Source organism: Octopus bimaculoides, chromosome 21, assembly GCF_046866305.1.
Source record: "Octopus bimaculoides isolate indiv1 chromosome 21, ASM4686630v1, whole genome shotgun sequence".
Lineage (NCBI taxonomy): Eukaryota > Metazoa > Mollusca > Cephalopoda > Octopoda > Octopodidae > Octopus > Octopus bimaculoides.
The window spans coordinates 18,619,980-18,638,534 of record NC_142948.1 but is presented as its reverse complement, the minus strand read 5'-3'; the positions used below and the strand labels follow the sequence as shown (position 1 = coordinate 18,638,534).

At 34.8% G+C, this 18,555-nt stretch overlaps 1 protein-coding gene across 7 annotated transcripts in view; it reads left to right on the top strand.

Moving 5' to 3' along the window:
- LOC106869944 (annexin-B12) overlaps positions 1-18,555 on the top strand; it is a 214,203-nt gene that overhangs the window by 154,075 nt on the left and 41,573 nt on the right. For 4 of the 7 annotated variants that reach the window (XM_089338823.1, XM_089338822.1, XM_089338820.1 and 1 more), the window contains 5 exons: positions 2,067-2,471; positions 5,697-5,719; positions 11,440-11,578; positions 13,758-13,852; positions 14,514-14,627. In XM_089338823.1, the coding sequence (XP_089194949.1) occupies positions 2,067-2,471; positions 5,697-5,719; positions 11,440-11,578; positions 13,758-13,852; positions 14,514-14,627 (776 nt within the window). The remainder of the gene's footprint in view (positions 1-2,066; positions 2,472-5,696; positions 5,720-11,439; positions 11,579-13,757; positions 13,853-14,513; positions 14,628-18,555) is intronic. The other 3 variants (XM_089338826.1, XM_089338824.1, XM_089338821.1) reach the window with 1 other exon arrangement.

Sequence of the window (18,555 nt, the reverse complement as noted above, 5' to 3'; positions counted from 1 at the left end):
GAGGACAAAAACAGTGCAAGTATACTGAGTAGCAAGGCTGAGGAGAAGGGAGATTGGAAAGGAGACTGTGGAGAACAGTGGGTAAATTGCAGCAAGACTATCCCAACTGCCAGCACTCCTCTTCTTAGAATTTGTTCTTCCATACTTGCCAGAGAGAAAGCAGATTTTTTCCAGCGTTGCATGGATCACATGGCTTCTCTTTTGTGAGGTTCAGCATCTTACGATCAACTTTCACCACTTCACTACATGCCTTTTTAGGTCTTCCTCTTCCACAGGCACCATCCACATTGAGCATCCAACATTGTCTTATGCAGATGTTGTCATCTGCACATCACATGCCCATACTAATGCAGTTGTCTCTATTAGGTTATTTGCACTGCATCATTTGTGCATGTTGATATTAGACTTCCAGTGAAGCAAGCTCACTTTGTTTTTTTTTTCTAGCCTTCACAGATCCTCTGTATTCAGGGCCTACATCTCACTATGTAGCATTACACTTCACACACATGCAACATACAATTTGTTATTCAGACTGAAGGAGAGGCTTTTTGGTGGTAGCAGAGGTTAGTAGTTCCATGAATTTTCTTCACCTCTTTCTTATCTTGCTAGTTATACTTTCAGAGCACCTACTCTTGCTACTGATTAGGTCACCTTGGTAACAAAAGCTTTCGACTGCTTCTAGGGAGCCTTCTGAACAAAGAGTCTATTTCCCAGGTACATTCCTCCTTAATGCTCTTGCATACCTGGAAACATACAAAGGCTGCTTTTGTCGTCTGCCTGTCCACAATCCCACTACACTTTTTATGCATCCACTTTTACATTAGGTACATTATATGAAATTTCTGTCCCTTTTCTATGTACTGAGCATGGCCATGTTCTTGACTGCATTAGAGCTTTGTTTTCTTTTTTACTTATCATTTACTTTAGTCTCAAGTTAGTTTACTTTAAGGCCTTTCAATACCTGGGTTTGCTTCCATACCTGGAATTTCATCTCTCATTCTTTCACAGATTCTGCTATTGAGAACAAAGTCATTAACCTACTGGAGTTCCCATGCACAACCAGTCTTTAGTTCTTTTTATAGCTTGGGGTCAATAATAAACAGGAAAGGGTTGAAGGTCAAGTCCCCTACCTGCACACTAAATTCATCACTACACTCATGCTGACTGCATTTCTGTACAAATCTTGTATGGCATTAATCCATGAATTGTATAAAGGCTTACTTCTATGTGTGTGTGTGTGTGTACCTGAGTGAATTATATTATTACATTCTGTGCTTTACTTGAAAAACTACAGAGCTATCTATAAATGTTGGGTTTGTTTCTATTCCTCATGGACAAAACATCTTTAACTTGAAAAACAAATTTGTTTATAAAAGAAAATGACATCTGACTGAAGACAATGCTTCAGTGATGTGTGTTCATCTAATTCAAGCTAGCATGGAAAAGATAGGTTATGTGCCAGCTTGCTCTGCGGAAGCCATATTGTGGAACCAACTATCACTGCCGAAGAGAAACCCTGACGGTTGTTGACAAGTTCATGCACTTAGGCATCACACTCTCCAGATCTGTGAATACTGATGAAGAAGTTGACACACACATTGTCAAGGGATGCTCAGCATTCAGTGTGAGAGCATTCCTCTCCCACACTGCCAGAAAATACTTCAGTTGTCATCAGTCCCTGACTGCAATCTCACATCAGATTAATTCTTGTATGTTTTTGATGTTATTTCTGTTACATGGCTGTTTGGCAATGATTCACTGACACATTACAATTGCTACTAGATAATGTTTTCTTCTTTGACTTTACTACTACTTTGACAGTGCTGGTTCTTCTGAACTCGCTAGCTGCTTATCTCTCCTCTCAGGTCAACTCAACTCCCCTCCCCTCTCTATCTCTTTGTCAAATATCCTGTGTCCTATCTCTTAGATACCACACGAAGCTTTTTTTCCTAATTGCTCTGTCCTTGAACGGCAACAATGTAACTTAGTCATTGTTTTGTGCTAATTTCTATCAATATAGACTTGATATCAATTAACTTTATTTCAATTTATTTTTCTTATTTTAGGTTCTTCTGGAAGTAAGGATAACCCTTACCCAGCTGGTTTTGTTGTTCCACCTGGTGGTCAGCCTAGCTTCCCTCCACAACCATACGGACAATCAGGCTATCCATCTCAGGCCTCCCAACCAGGTTACCCTCCACAGCCTTCACAACCAGGCTACCCGGCACAGCCCTCCCAACCAAGCTACCCAGCACAGCCCTCCCAACCAAGCTACCCAGCACAGCCCTCCCAACCAGGCTACCCAGCACAGCCCTCCCAACCAAGCTACCCAGCACAGCCCTCCCAACCAGGCTACCCAGCACAGCCCTCCCAACCAGGCTACCCAGCACAGCCTTCACAACCAGGCTACCCAGCACAGCCTTCACAACCAGGTTACCCAGCACAGTCTTCACAACAAGGCTACCCAGGAGGTAAGATTTTTATGTATTGATTTCTTTTTATCTATTTTTGTAAGAGAGACACAAAGAGAGAAAGTGTAAGGAAGATATAGTGGATATTCAATTAAATTAAGTCTATTATATTACTGTTAAACCATCAACTTTTGAATGAATGTAAAGTCACCGCAGAGAATTTGAAATGAGAATAAAGTAATAGATATTTACACTCAATAGATATTTTTTTTTAGAAAGCATTAAGTAATTTACAGCTGGGAAGATGTGCAATTGATTGTGTTGATCCCATTGTCTTAGAAGTTTTAATTCCATCAACCCTTGTAAGGATTACACTGACTAAATTCAGAACATGAAATGGTAATGAAGCTTGAAACTGAGATATTTACATCACTCCACCATTGTTTCACTGCCCTTTAGCATTTAAGATATCTACTGGAATTATGAAACCTTATAGATATTTGTCATAGAAATAAGTGAAATGTATGCTACCAGTAGAAGTAGAGACTAAACCACAGTGACTAGTTAAAGAGAATGAAGATGAAAGGCAAGCAAAGCAAGAAATAAAGATGTAGCCAACAGAAGAGAGGATAACCATAAGACACTTCGTGACAGGGAAGGAGAAGAAAGGTAGTTTACAGACAACTAAAAGAGGGTTAGTTGATGTGTATATGGAAGGGAAAATACTATGTTGTTGAGAGGAATTAGTAGTAGACAACTATATATTGCCTTTAGCTTGAATATCTTTTCATTTTTTTTGCCTAACTTCAGGTTTCTTTCACTGCTAAGTTTGTTATTATTCTGTAATCTGTCATTTGCAACCTTTCATTAGTTTTTGCTGTTGTATTTAAGGAAGTATTTGAAGTTTGTTTGGAATCTTTTAGAAATCAAACATAGCAGAGGACAAAACTATTTATTGAACAAAGAATATAATCATTATTTACATTATTTACATTTGACAGATATTTGTCCTCATCTTGTTTGTTGTTAACGCAACGTTTCAGCTGATATACCTTCCAGCCTTCATCAGGTGTCTTGGGGAAATTTCGAACCTGGGTTCTCATCCCTAAGGTATTTTTCGATATTATTATTATTATTATTATTATTATTATTCAGGTCACTGCCGGGAATTGAACTCAGAATCTTGGGGTCAGTAGTCTGCACTCTTAACCACTATGCCATTCCCTTAGGAATGAGAACCCAGGTTCAAGATTTCCCCAAGACACCTGATGAAGGCTGGAGGGTATATCAGCCGAAACGTTGTGTTAACAAACAAGATGAGGACTAATATCTGTCAAATGTAAATAATGTAAATAATGTACATAATTCCTCATCTCTAGAATATGGAACTGAAGAATATAATACTTTATGGAATCATAACAATCATTTGAAGATTAATTGAAAAGTATTGTAACATTTAATTTCAACAAAATCTATCAAAATATTTACAAACTTAGTATTTGTAAAAAAAATGTATAAAATATATTGCTTAAATATTTTATATTACCTCATAATTAAAATTTAATCTCTGTGTTGTTTATACAACAAAATTTAATAAATATTCTGTGTTGAATAAAACTGTTCTTTGCCCAATCTCTACAGAAAAGGTAGTAAACCATAACTTGAATTTATATATTTAATAAAATGAAATATATATGTTGGGTATGAATTAATGTAAATATGTTGCTAGTTTCCTACAAACTTAATTAGTTGCATTCTATTTTTACACACATTTGAGGCTTATTTAAAGTTGGTTTAATATGATATACATAGTATTTTAGATCAATCAGTTATCAAACTGTCAATTATGTTTGTTTTAACACATCTTTAACCCCTTAGTGTTCACATTATTCTGCCAAAAGTAATTATTTATTCACATGTTTGGAATTAATCTTGCATTATCTTGAAGCTTTGAGATTTTGATGAGATAACTGTTAATTTTGAGAATGTAGAGTTGGTGTGAAAGGTGTGAAAGGCTGGATATGACCAGTTTGAACATAAAACAAGTAGAATATTTGGGCCAGATATGGCCTGTTTAAATGCTAAAGGACTAAGCACTGAAGTATGAAGTAAAAATTTCTAATGAAGCTGTAAGGTAATTCAAAACTATAACATTGGAAAAACTAGAAAAGCACTTGCAGAGTGCAGACCTCTGCCAAGCAGCTCATTTTTAGATACATGAGTAAAATTACTAATAGAGAAACGAAAATAAACTTTGGAAACAGCAACACCACCATAAGTTACGTGGAAACGATGAATGTGTTTTCAAGGGAGATAATTGAAGACCATAACATTGTAATACTTCATGTAAAGTAAATATAACAAATGAAAAATCCTTCAAGAACCCATAAAAATTCCCGAATCATTACCAAAATTTCATCATCTGTTCCTTGTGTCATTATCAACTTTTCCTGCAAATCTCATCAAGTATCGTTTGCAACTTTTTGAGTTATTTTGCACACAGACAAACAGACAAACAAACCAACGCCAATGGCGGAGGTAATAAGACATTTTCATTTTCTAATTACAGTAATGTAGTGCCTGACATCAGTAAAACTACTGCTGTTCTTTGCTGCTTTGCTTCAAATCTTAACTGGCATTGATCAAATACATACCAGCAGTATACTCCATATCATCCTATCAGTTTTATCCCAGCTCCTTAAAAAATAATTAAGCTAAGTGTCTTGGCAAGAGTTAGGCACAGTGAAAGTAAATGCAGGTCCTCTGTGTCTAAAGTAAAGCACTCAAAACCCTTATATTTTTACTATTCATGAACAACATTACACTTTCTACATATAAACTTTAGCATTTAAACCAGCCATATCCAGCCCAAATGTTCTTCTTGTTGAATGTTCAATCCAGCCAGAACTGGCTTATCACACCTACCCTACAATGTTATTCTAAAAATAACAATCGCACTATCAAAATCTCAAAGCTACAAGATAATACTTGATTCATTTAAAACGATGTAAATCAATAAATATTACACTTGACAGAAAAATCTGAAAGCTAAAGAGTTATACTAGAATACAGCTTACCTTTAAGGCATAGCGCATACATGCATACACATTCATACAAACTCGTACACACATTCACACTCTCACACACATGGACCAAATTTCCATTTATTGTATAAAAATCATCTGCTATGACCAATTTTATTGTAAATAATAAATTAAGTCTTTAAAAATTTTAGTGTAATACAAGTGTAACTTTCATTATTTTCTGTCTATTTTGGCATTTCAGGTCCAGTTCCTGGTGCAAACACAGTAAGTTTTATTAATGTTTCATTTTTGGTTGATATATATTTATGGACAACTACAGCTAGCTAAATTAATGATATCAAATAGCTGAGTACAAGATTTCATCATCATTTTAATATCCATTGTTACATGCTCACAATTCATTGAGGCAGATTTTTTACAATTGGATACCCTTCCTGTCACCAAACCTCACTTGTTTCCAATTAAGGTAATGTTTCCTGAAGGCCAGACAAGTTTTTCATAGAAGACTGGAAACAAATGAAGTATGTTCACAACTATCATGCAATGTCATAACAAGGGGACACTCCCACACATACATACATAATGCATGCATGCATGCACAGTATGTCTAGCTATAAGGAAATGTTACCTTACTTGGAAACAGAGTTGGTAATAGGAAAAGTATCTGGCTCCACCTCAGCAAATTCCATCTGACCCATGCAAGCATGGAAAAGGAGACATTAAATGTAGAGGCTGCTGTTGCTGCTGCTGATGATGATGATACATGCATACATATATACATTCATACATATGTACATTTAGATCTGCAAAGCAGTACATGGCCACATGTTTCACACTTCCAGCATCTTATGTTCTCATTGAGATCCTAATGACAGTCCTGTTGAAGCCTTCAGTATAGGCTTTCGTGCTCAAGGTGATTCTATTCGCCTTATACACTTCCTCCTCTCAGCTCTTTACAAAGCCAGTTCTTCCCAGTTCTTTACATTCATCTGCAGTTTTTTTCAGATTGCCTTTTAGGCAGTCTTGTCCAGCTCTTGGTAATTGGGTTAAATACTGCATCTAGCCTTTAGCAGTTCAACAGGAAAACCATCTCAGCCAGTATCTATCTGTTTGAGATAGAGACTATCATCATAAAATGGCAGTTGATCCATTGCAAATATTATATCACATTGGGGAAAACTCTCTTTAATGTTATCATTGACTATTGTTGGTTGTCAAATAATTCAGTGAAGCATTCTTGCCAGTGCTGCAGGATTTTTACTGGTTCTCTGATGATAGTATTGTTGACCTTGATCTTCAGAGGAACTACAATAGAAGTTGGTGGACTGAACACTTTGTGTAGAAGATCATAAAGCAGCTTCAAATCGTTTGCATCACAGGTTTTTTAAATCTCTGAAGTGACCTTTAACCATCACTCATTCTTACTTCTTAGTTCCCATTGTAGCATTGCTCTGTATTCCTTAAAAGTTTTCTCCATAATAGTCTGTACTGAAGGGCACTGGCTTAGAATCTTTTCATGAAGAGCTTGTTCCATTTTCAATTGCTGGCTGATATTAGTATCATTATTATCAAACCAGTCCTTATGTTTTTTCATTCTAAAACCAAGTACAGTGATTCCTAAGTACATTTGAATTTTTTAATTCTCCAATGTTTCATCAGTCAAGACTATCAAGTTGTTTGCTTAAGGTCTCGTGTACATCTGGCAGTTTCAGTTTTGTAACATCAATCTGATTTGGCATCTTCACCCAACTCATGAATCTTTTTACAGATTCATATTTTAAATTTTCATTGCACCATCCTGTGATCTGTGCTGCATTCTGTGCTTTGCATCACACATGTTACATATATCTCTAAGATCATATTTATAGATGACAATAAAATCAATCATCTGCCTCTTCTTAGATCTTGGGTGAGTTCATGTGCTTGAACTTTTGATGAAAGAATGTGTTGCAGATGATGAAGTTGAGTTCTGAATTAAGTTCAAGTAGCTTCAAACCATTAGCATTCACTTTACTGATGCCATGGTGACCAAGTACATCCCATGCCTCAAAGTCTTTACCAACTCATGTATTGAAATCACCAAGAATGATCAGTTTTTCATCAACCAGTGTAAATGTAGTTTCAGTACAAAGATTTTCCTACAAAGTCATGATAGCTTCTTCATTAGCTTGGAGAGTTGAAGCATAAATTGACAAGAATGTCACATAACATCTGCATGAAAGAAAGAAGTGAAGCTTCATTATGCAATCAGTTATACTATGTGGACACTCCAGACATTCTACAAAATTGTTCTGATCACGAAACCAACACCAGCTTCTTGTCATTCACCTTGCCAACTCAGAGCAGTTTGTAGCCTGATGATACTTCTTTTGAGGTGATCTTTTGAGAGATGTGTTTCAGGTGAAGTAAGAGCTTCTGATGAGTGAAGTAGCACCATGTCATCTGGATGTATCAACCGATCGCTCCTAAACCCACCATTTGTGATACCCATAACACATATCAATGCAGTTCCTAAAAACTGCAAAAAGGAGAGGTGACAAGTATCTCGGGGTGTATGCTTGAGTGATGGGAAACATAAAAGGAGAAGCTGGTACAAAAAATGCCAAGCTTGTTATCTTCAATTTGGTTTCCAAGACTATCCACACCTATGATCATGAATATTAGGTAATAACCAAAAGAGTATAATTACAAATACAAGTGGCCAAAATGGGGTTCCTTGAAAGGATCACTGGAGTAACATTACACAGCAGAGAGTGTAGCTTGAAGATCAGGGAGTCTCTTCAGATTGAACCACTTTGTCTCTGAATGATCATAGCTCTGGTGCTACAGACATGATTAGAATTCCACAGGAAAGAATCACAAGATGGATTCTACAAGCTGAGCCATGTGGCAGGAGGCCTATTGAGGAAACCGGAAGTGAGATGCTTGGATAGTATCCATAGTCTCACCTGGACATACTTGGGAATCCAGCTGGAAATCTAATGATAGTTGCTTCTGATAGGACCCTATAGAGGAGGTATCTGAGGAATCAACCCCCATGACCCTGTCAGGAATAGTGGGTGAAGAGGATGGATGCATACACACACACACGTCAATATACAGGGTGCAATGGGTAAATTGTTGCCATTTTGTATTTTTAATTTCGCACAAGCACATTGTTCTTGATTTTGTTGGCTACACAAGTAAGTAGGGTCAGTTGGGCACCGTCTGTGAGAAAAATAGCACCATGATGCAATTCACTCTGCCAGAAATTTGGAAATGACATGCTGTTCTGCTTGGCATACATGTTAGAAGCTCAAATACGAACATTTCAGAGTGTTTGGGTATCAGTCTGAGGACATGTACCGAGAGTGGTAAAAATCAAACATCCAGTCAACATTATGATGTTTGGAGTAATCACTAGTGTTGGCGGTGTTATGCCTCCATTCATCTTCCCAAACAGCCTCAGATGGCGGCCTACATCAAGTGCCTTGAGGAGGTAGTGCTGCCTTGGGTCAAGAGGGTGGCTGCTGTAAGACCCGATGTCTGGCAACAAGACTGCACCATGCCACACAAGCAGAAGAACCTAGTCATGTCTGTCAGACAATTTCTACACCTAACCCCTAACATCTGGCCACCTAACTCCCTGGACTGCAAACCCCTTGATTATTATGTATGGGGTGCAGTTGAGCGAGAGACCAACAAAACTCCTTGTAACACCAAAGATGAGCTGCAGGCAAGGATTGTGGCAGCATTCGCCAACTTAAACAAGGAGACTGTATAGAAGAGTTGCAGGAGATTGCAAAGTCGTTTGGAGGCTGTGGTTGAAGCAAATAGCGATTTTATTGAATAAATTTACTCTTTAGTATTTCAAGATATTTTTATGTAATTTTGGTAAATATATCTGTTAGAATGAGATGTTAGTGTTAATTTCATTTTTGTGTAATTTAGATGACAGTTTATTCATCACACCCTGTATATATGTGTGTGTATATATATATATATATATATATATATATATATATATACACACACACACATAGATGTTTGTGTATATATAATAAATATATATATGTATATATATGTGTGTGTGTATATATATATATATATATATATATATATATATATATATATGGGTACAGGACATTACCAACTGTGTAAACAACATGAAATGCATAAACAATGAGAGAAAAAATGGAAAACAGGGCAAGTAAACACAGATAAATGACCTTTCATCAGTTTTCGGCTGTCTAGCATTGAATGACAATATGAGTCTTCAAAGACAGTTGCTCCTATAAATTCTAAAATAAAATTTAGAATTTATGGAGGGTCAAAGTTGGGAACAGAAACAGGACAGTGGAGACATACAAGGAAACTGAACAAAAACAAACACAGAGGGTTGTTAGACCAGAATTAGAGGAAAATAGTGAATGCTGGGAGAAATATTTTCTTTGAAAAGATAAAAGAGAGAAGAGAGAGAAACAAAAACGCCCAGTCATTTGAACGTCCATGCAGGAAAAGAAAGATGGTCACATGAGGAAAGGAAAGATGGATGATGGTCATGTGTGAGCAATGAGAGAGAGAAAAAGAGAAAGAGGGTGAGAGAGAGAGATAGATAGAAAACGATGAAAGCGGGAGGGAGAGAATAAAGGAATTAGAGAAGGATGGATATATATATATATATATATATATATATATATATATATATATATAATATGGCAGGAGGAGGGGATACAGTACTATAGATCCATAACTGCCAATCTTACCAATTGGTTTCATACTGGGCATTAAAACCACTTGTCAGATAACAGCATAGTTAAGTAATACCATGTGCTCTTCAGAGATAGCAGGTGTGGAATGTTTTCACAATTGTTGTATATTAACAAGTGTTTTAGTGAAAAATAATATATTTACTTATAAACAACCAAATTTACTTTTCATGGACTAAAAGTTTTGTAAACTAATTTAACCACTTCCAAAATAGGTAGTTTCAAATGGTTGAAGGAGTTGTATTCAATAAATCAAATTCAAATGAGTTTACAACAGAATTGTGTCACTGATTAAAAGTTTTATAAATCTGTCTATTTATATTACCGTTCTCATTCTTTTGGTCTCTTCATCTTTATCTTTTCCTTTCATCACTGAGAGTGAAATATTCATGGCTTTTCTCTTTGTAATTGTGTGCAAGGTTAAAATAAGCTTTGATCAAGGCTGAAACACAAACTTTATTTTTCTTTATGTTGCTTATATATGAATTCAGTGAATAAATTGAATAATTTCACTAGCTTTTTTTGTTTTTTGTTTTTTTCATCTTGATTTGCTATATAAGATATTCAAAATCATCTCAATCTGAGGATAATGTATGATGGATGGACAAACAGAAAGTTTGACAAAAAAATATGGGTCTTACTGCGATATAGATTTGTTTCTCACTTTTGCTACTCAGTCCACTGATATTAGCAAACATTGCTCTTCCTCTCACAACTGGTTCTGCTTAAAGCATTAGATTTATCTTCTTCACTGCATAAAAGTCATTCCACTCTTTGAATGGAACTATATTATTATATTTGTTTTGTGAATGTGATATATTACTAATAAGTGAAGGTGCATGGCTTAATAGTTAGAGTATTTGGTTTACAATCATAAGGTCATGAGTTCAATTCTCAATGGCATATTTCATGTTGCCCCAGTTCACTCAGCTGGAAAAATGTGTACTACCTGTATTTGAAAGGTCCAACCTTGTCACATTCTGTGTCATGCTGAATTTTCCTGTACACGTGTCTGTGGAGTGCTCAGCCTCTTGCACGAGCAGACTGTTCTGTTGATCAGATCAACTGGAACTCTCATCATTGTAAGAGATGGAGTGCCATATTACTGATACTTTATCTATATTTTTTTTTTATTATCCATTCTGCATCATCCTTCATATTTAAAATTTTCTCAATGAATTATCTATTTTTTGTCAAATGATCTGCTGTTACAGTCTAGTCTCATTTACTTTGTAGCCAAAACCTGTGACTGATGATATGAGGAAAATGGCGATGTATGGAGGTCACCAAGTATTCCGCCCAACAGTGGTACCAGCCAACCCTTTTTCTGCAGAGGAAGATGCTAAAGTGTTGCGAAAGGCTATGAAAGGATTTGGTGTGTAGAACCCAGAAATTTTTAACACTATTTACTTCATTAATACTTTTAATTTGCTAGAACCATCTGTAATAACACTTCATGCTTTTAATCCAATGTAGTTCTGACAGATTCAACTGCTTTCTGCAGCTGAAAGATCTTCAGTAGCTGGGATTTGAGAAGTTGCTTGGGGTTCAAATTATCAATGATTCATTAGATGCCAAAAGTCTCAAAAGTTCTGCAAGAGCAAAGACTCAGTGAATGGTACGACAACTGTCGCAAGGTTAATGATTCTAAGTGGCTTGTCAGACTCTCAGAAACTTCTTGAATTTATTGTTGTATGATATCCAACATCTATGGAATGCCTTGTGATCTGTCATTAGCTATGAGAATGTGAGCAGTAGTTTTAACAATTGTTATAAGTTCCATTTTTGTTAGAAACTCTGCAATGAAATCAAAACACCAGACCACATGGTTATGTATCAATATGTAAAAAAACAGAGAATCCAAGAAACTGGTGTCAGCAAATGTTATACAATAAAGTTCATGAGTTTGTATGAATTTTCATGTTGTTAGGAGAAAAAAGATCTAACATTTCAGGTATAACTATCCATATGTGAAGGAAGATTTTTCAGTTAAAGAGTTTAGATAGTACTGAGGACATGTAAGAACAGAGTGACAATGAGCAGACAGGCATAAACGTGTTAAGGAGTTTCATAAGTTAACTTTTTGTAAGTTTGGCATGTTTCGTGGGAAATAGGGAATATAATTGTATGGGTGTAACAAGAGGTACAAATGACAAAATTTTGTATGTGTATCCCTTTCTCCACACACCCCTTCACATATTGGGGCACTATCTTGAAGAGTCTAATCAAACAAATCAACCCCAGTACTTCTTTTTTAAAGTTTAGTACTTATTTTATTGATCTTTTTTGTAAACCACTAAGTTATGGGGGCATAAACAGGCCAACACCAGATGTCAGGTGGTGTGGGAGGACAAATATAAACACATTCATACATATGATGATAATAACCATAATAATGTTGGTATATGTAGTTCATCACAATGTGTCAAAGTTTAGGTATAATAGCTATTATCCCTAAACTGTGACACCTAGACACAAATCCAACACAACTCACTACCATTCAAATACTATCTATCCTACATCTCCTATTCATCTCCCAATTCTCTACCTCTATTGCCACCTCCCTTCATACCCACAATATTAACCACTCACTCTTCCTGAACTATTTTTTCTCCTCTCACCATTCCCTTTCTTAATATTTCTCATAACCCCACCGACATTCCTAACTCCCCTCTCTAATACAGCTAGCTCTCCAAATTTAATCATACCATCTTTGAAATTCTCTGCATTAACATCTGAAATGTAAGATCTTCTCTACCCTGATGATAAAGACTCATCTTATCCAATACTGATTGTATCCATTATGGCCACATATTGTGATGAACCACATCTACCAACATAATTATGGATCTCTGAGCCCCCAGAAACAGCTGTTGGACTTATACCACCTTTCTTCCACCCCTTTAATTTTCTTTGTCATTTGTACTCTGTGTAAGTTGGACCTATTAATGTAAATATCTATATATTTATGCTTAAAAATGCATCATCTGAAAGTTTCCACCTTTTGCTGTCTCTCATTTTGTGTGTATATACATACTTTGTATTTTGTACCCAAACCATTTTTAATATTAATATTTTTAATGTATCTAATTTGTTTATGTACATGATTGCCTCTATATCTGCTCAACTCAATCCCTCTTATAACCTTTCTTTTCTTTGTGGAATCAATCTCCTGTAAAGAGTCTAAGTTTGAATCTTTTGAGCACTATTAAGTGTCTTCTATGCTGAGAATCTCTAGATCTTATCTGTGGACTATATATATATATGTGTGTTTGTGTGTATGACAGACTTCCACACAGTTTTCATCACTTGCCCAAGGTGTTTTGTTGTTGGGGAACTGAACTTGAAACCATGTTGTTGCAAAGCTACCTTCTCAACCACACAGCCATGCCTGTATATGCATGCACGCACACATACACAATCAAACTGAAAAGGTTTTTGAATTAGAGTTGCCAAGATAATCATCTTGATGACAATGTTACTGAAGATTGTGATGTTACTGATGATAATGTTGTTATTTATGAGATTACACATGATATTATTCTTTATTTCAGGGACTGATGAGTCAGCAATAATTTTTATCATAAGTAAAAGAACTAATAATCAAAGGCAGCAAATTGCCCAGATGTTCAAGACAATGTATGGAAAGGTAACAACTTTTAGTGATCTTTAAGCTTTAGTCTCCTCTTAAATCTTCACTAATTCTTATAAGCCTTTCTCTTTATTTTGACCTAAGTCTATACACTCATGGTTCTCAACTAGAGTCCATATAAGATTTTGTTGTTAAAATTTATCTGCAATAAATTGGTTATACTTCTACAATACACAAAATATTTTAACAATTTTTTTTGATACAATTCCTAATAATATTTAATTATAAAAATATAAAAGGATCTTTTAAACATTGAATCACTATGAGGGTCCACCTGAGTTAAACAGGAAACAAGGGTTGAGAACCACTGTTATATAGAGATGTCTTCAGCAGCCCATAAATCAAATTGCTTTCAATTCTTTCAGTGGTGCATAAATCCCATGCACAGTTATCTTCTGCAGGCTCTGATACAACTCCAATGGGGCTGACAACAGTTTTATGTTTGTATCAAAAGCAAGACATTTCATTGATATGCTTAGATTCTTTTCTGAAGTAATTGAAAGGTGTTTCATTAAATTCATACTTAAAGGAAAGGTAAAGGACAGAAATTCCTCTGCTTGTTGCATTGACAATTTACTTCAAAAGTATTCCTTTTCAATTGCTACATTTAGACTGAAAGAATTAAATCATGTATCTTTTTTTCTTTTTTTTTTTCAAGGATTTGATAAAGGATCTGAAATCTGAATTAAGTGGGAATTTTGAGAATGTTGTCTTAGCCATGTTCAAAACTCCGGCATATTTTGACGCCTGGTCCTTACATGAATCTATTTCGGTAAGCTATGAAGAAAAGTGCAAATATCATACATTTTGTTTTTAATGGTGAATATCTAGTTTTGCATGATGTAGGAAATAAAAAAAGAACTCTTACTGGTTCTGTTTTCTGATATTTTTCACATTTCTCCTTCTCCAAATCAATAAGCAGATAGAAATTATTTTATTCATTGAAACAAAAATTTACAATTGTTTTGTATCCACCTATCTATCTTCTCTGTCCTGGGCAGGTTGTGGGACTAGAGTCCTCAGGCACCCTCTCTATAAGATCCTATCAGATGCAACAGTTATCACACTTTCTGGCTGGGTTCCCAAATGTGAGCAACTGAGATTATGGATGTTATCCAACCATCTTGTTCTTGATCTATCCCTAGATCTCTTGCAGGTTGACTTGGTTTTAAGAGTTTGTCTCACAATTCTTTTTTAAGACATTCTAATCAAATGTCAGCAGTTCCAGAACTGTGACCTCTTGATGTGGAAAAGTAGCAGCTTGACCTCTGATCGTTGAGCTATGCATCTTGTCAAGTAATGTTACTCCAATGCTCCATCAGAGGAACCTCCTTTTGGTCACTATTAATTGTGATTAAACTCTTTTGGTCATTACCTAATATTAATGATCAAAAGTCAGGATAGCATGAAAATTGAAGATAGCAAGTTTGGCTTTTTTATGATCCTCTTTGATATAAATCTTAAAATTCCAATCTAAATTGAAATTATTTGAAAAACTGAGAAGCAATCAGATAATCATATAATTTCATTTTTTTTTTTTTTACTTCCGTTGAAATGTGAGAAATCTTTTGCAGAAAGGTTAAAGGATGAAAAATATATTGATTCCTTTTCCATAAAGTCATTGTCATGACACTCTGTTGGTTATGACAACGAGGGGTCCAGTTGATCCAATGAATGGAACAGCCTGCTTGGGAAATTAACATGCAAGTAGCTGAGCACTCCACAGACACGTGTACCCTTAATGTAGTTCTCGGAGAGATTCAGCGTGATACAGAGTGTGACAAGCCTGGCCCTTTGAAGTACAGGTACAACAGAAACAGGAAGAAAGAGAGCCTCGTGAAACGTAAGGTGTTTTTGCTCAGTAAACACTCACAATGCCCGGTCTGGGAATTGAAACCGTGATCTTATGAACGCGAGTCCGCTGCCCTAACCACTGGGCCATTGTGCTCCACATAAAGTCATAAACGTATTGAGAAGAGAGACATAGTCAATTTAATTGACTTTTGTATAACCCTGCAAAGATTAAATGTAAAGTTAATCCTGCCCTAAGTCTCTCAACAAAAAAATATATAAATAATTCCTGGAATGCATTTTGTCCATCATGCTACTGTTTCTCCAACTTGCCATATTTTAAAGATGTTTTACTAAGTTAATATTTGAAAAATATCATTCAAAATGAGTTATTCACAAAGTAATGTTATTGATTAACCATACGTTAGCTTGATCAAGCAGATTCATGATCAATGGCTTTCCATTTGTGACCAGTTTATCTTTTTGTATATCTAAGACTACTTTGGTCAATATATATTTTCACAAAGGGGTGTGATTTGTGAGAGATTTGCCTACTATTTCTAGCAGTTTGAGTGGTTGTTTAGCAAATCTATCATTAATTCATTCACAATCTGATTATATGATGTGTTGACATCAGTGAAATGTTTGAGTTAAAAATTATTGACATTCCTTTTACAGTATCTGCAACATTGATATAAAAAACAAAATGAGTATAATCTTTGCTTCAGTCTTCTTTTCTTATAGCTATTGTGATATAGTAATCTTCTGCTTGCTCTATTCTGGAAGCCACTGTACTGTTATATTTGATTAGAAAAATTATATTTGCTAAGAAAAACATAACTGCACAGTGACTTTCCAGACACCCTTTATCTTAATGTCAATGAATATCCAAAGCATCTCTGACAGCAAACATGGCTATATATTTTACATATTTTAAGTTAGAATTTTCTTTAAGATTGAACTTTGTCTATGCCATTGATAAAAGCAATCTTTCTCACTTTTGTTTATAATTTCCTTTTAACGTAGGTAAGTTATACTTGAAGATTTAAGAATATCTAGGGTTAGATTTCTTATTACTGTGATGTTTCTGTTTCTAAGCTGGTCCTTAGCTACATTTGTTTTCTTAATGCACTGAGTGATTATGAATGCTAGTGTTAACAAGCTGGACTCACCCACCCCAAACAAAAATTTCAGCAAAAATTCTTTGACAGTTTTGTGATAAAGCAAGTGAAGGTACCTCCAAACAGCCTTATGAGCATCCTTTAGGCCCTATCATCTTGCATCTTTGCTTGTAGGCAATCAAGCAGTTCAATTGAGGAATGCACAGATTCTTCTATCATCATTATAAACAATTCTTTGTGCAGGCTTTACTCTTCCCTTCTGTTCCATATCTCAAGTACTACAGCATTGAGTAACATGTAGTGGGATCAACTGTTGGTGCAGGGGGACTTTTGAGTGGAACTTTTTAGAAAAAAGTGTGGCTTGTATGCCAGGAAATACAGTTTATATATATAGACACATGCACACATTTAATATATATATACATATATATATATATAGACACATGCACACATTTAATATATATATATATATTATATATAATGTAACCACATGTGTATCATCTTCTCTTCCTTTGGACTTTCCTCTATATCTGACGAAGAGCTTGGCTTGAAGTGTTAAATCCTCTTTCCTTCCTTTCCTGAGCATCTGATAATACAGTACTTGTACCACATCCTCGCATTATTGTTTTTTCTTGTTTGGATTCCTTATTTAAAAATGTATGTATGTATCTATATATGGACATACATATATATATATATATATATATATATATATAGATATGCAGGGCAGGGAATCGTCAATTAGTAATAAAATTAATAATTAGCAATTTTGCCGGGTAGCTCAGTATGAAAAAACCTTTTCGGTAAAATCATTTATAATCATAAATATATAGGGATTGACAGTAACCTGCTTCTCCAACATACTGAGAATTCAGAAATAGCAGCCAAAGAACTACTGATTCCAAAACTACAAATTATTACTCTAAATTGATAGCGATATTTTTGATACACACAGAACAAAAAACAGTAGAGAAGAGTAAAAAAAACCCTTGCCTTTAGTTAATTTAGTACGATCGTTTCACAGTTAAGAGCAAAGAATACTCTATTCTGATCTTCAGCTAAATATTCTAATAAATTTGTTAATGTCTAAATAACTCACGTTAATTTTGACCATGCGACATCAATACCATGTGAGGAAGACGTTAAGAAATTTATCGGCCAGTGAGTTCAAAATCTCTCACCCTAATGAATTCAATTCAGTGTGCATCATAAATAGTCCCGCATAGAAAAGAGACCCGTACGAACTTCTTGCGGTTTAACTATTCACCTTAGAGGTATTATTAAAATATAGATATGCAGGGCAGGGAATCGTCAATTAGTAATAAAATTAATAATTAACAATTTTGCCGGGTAGCTCAGTAGGAAAAAACCTTTTCGGTAAAATCATTTATAATCATAAATATATAGGGATTGACAGTAACCTGCTTCTCCAACATACTGAGAAATCAGAAATAGCAGCCAAAGAACTACTGATTCCAAAACTACAAATTATTACTCTAAATTGATAGCGATATATATATATATATATATATATATATATATATATATATATATATATATATATATATATATATATATATATATATATATACATACATACGTATACATATATGTATATATATGGACATATATATATATATATATATATATATATATATATATATATATATATATATATATATATATACATACATACATACACATATATATACATACATATATATATATATATATATATATATATATATATATATATATATATACATATACATATATATACATTCATAC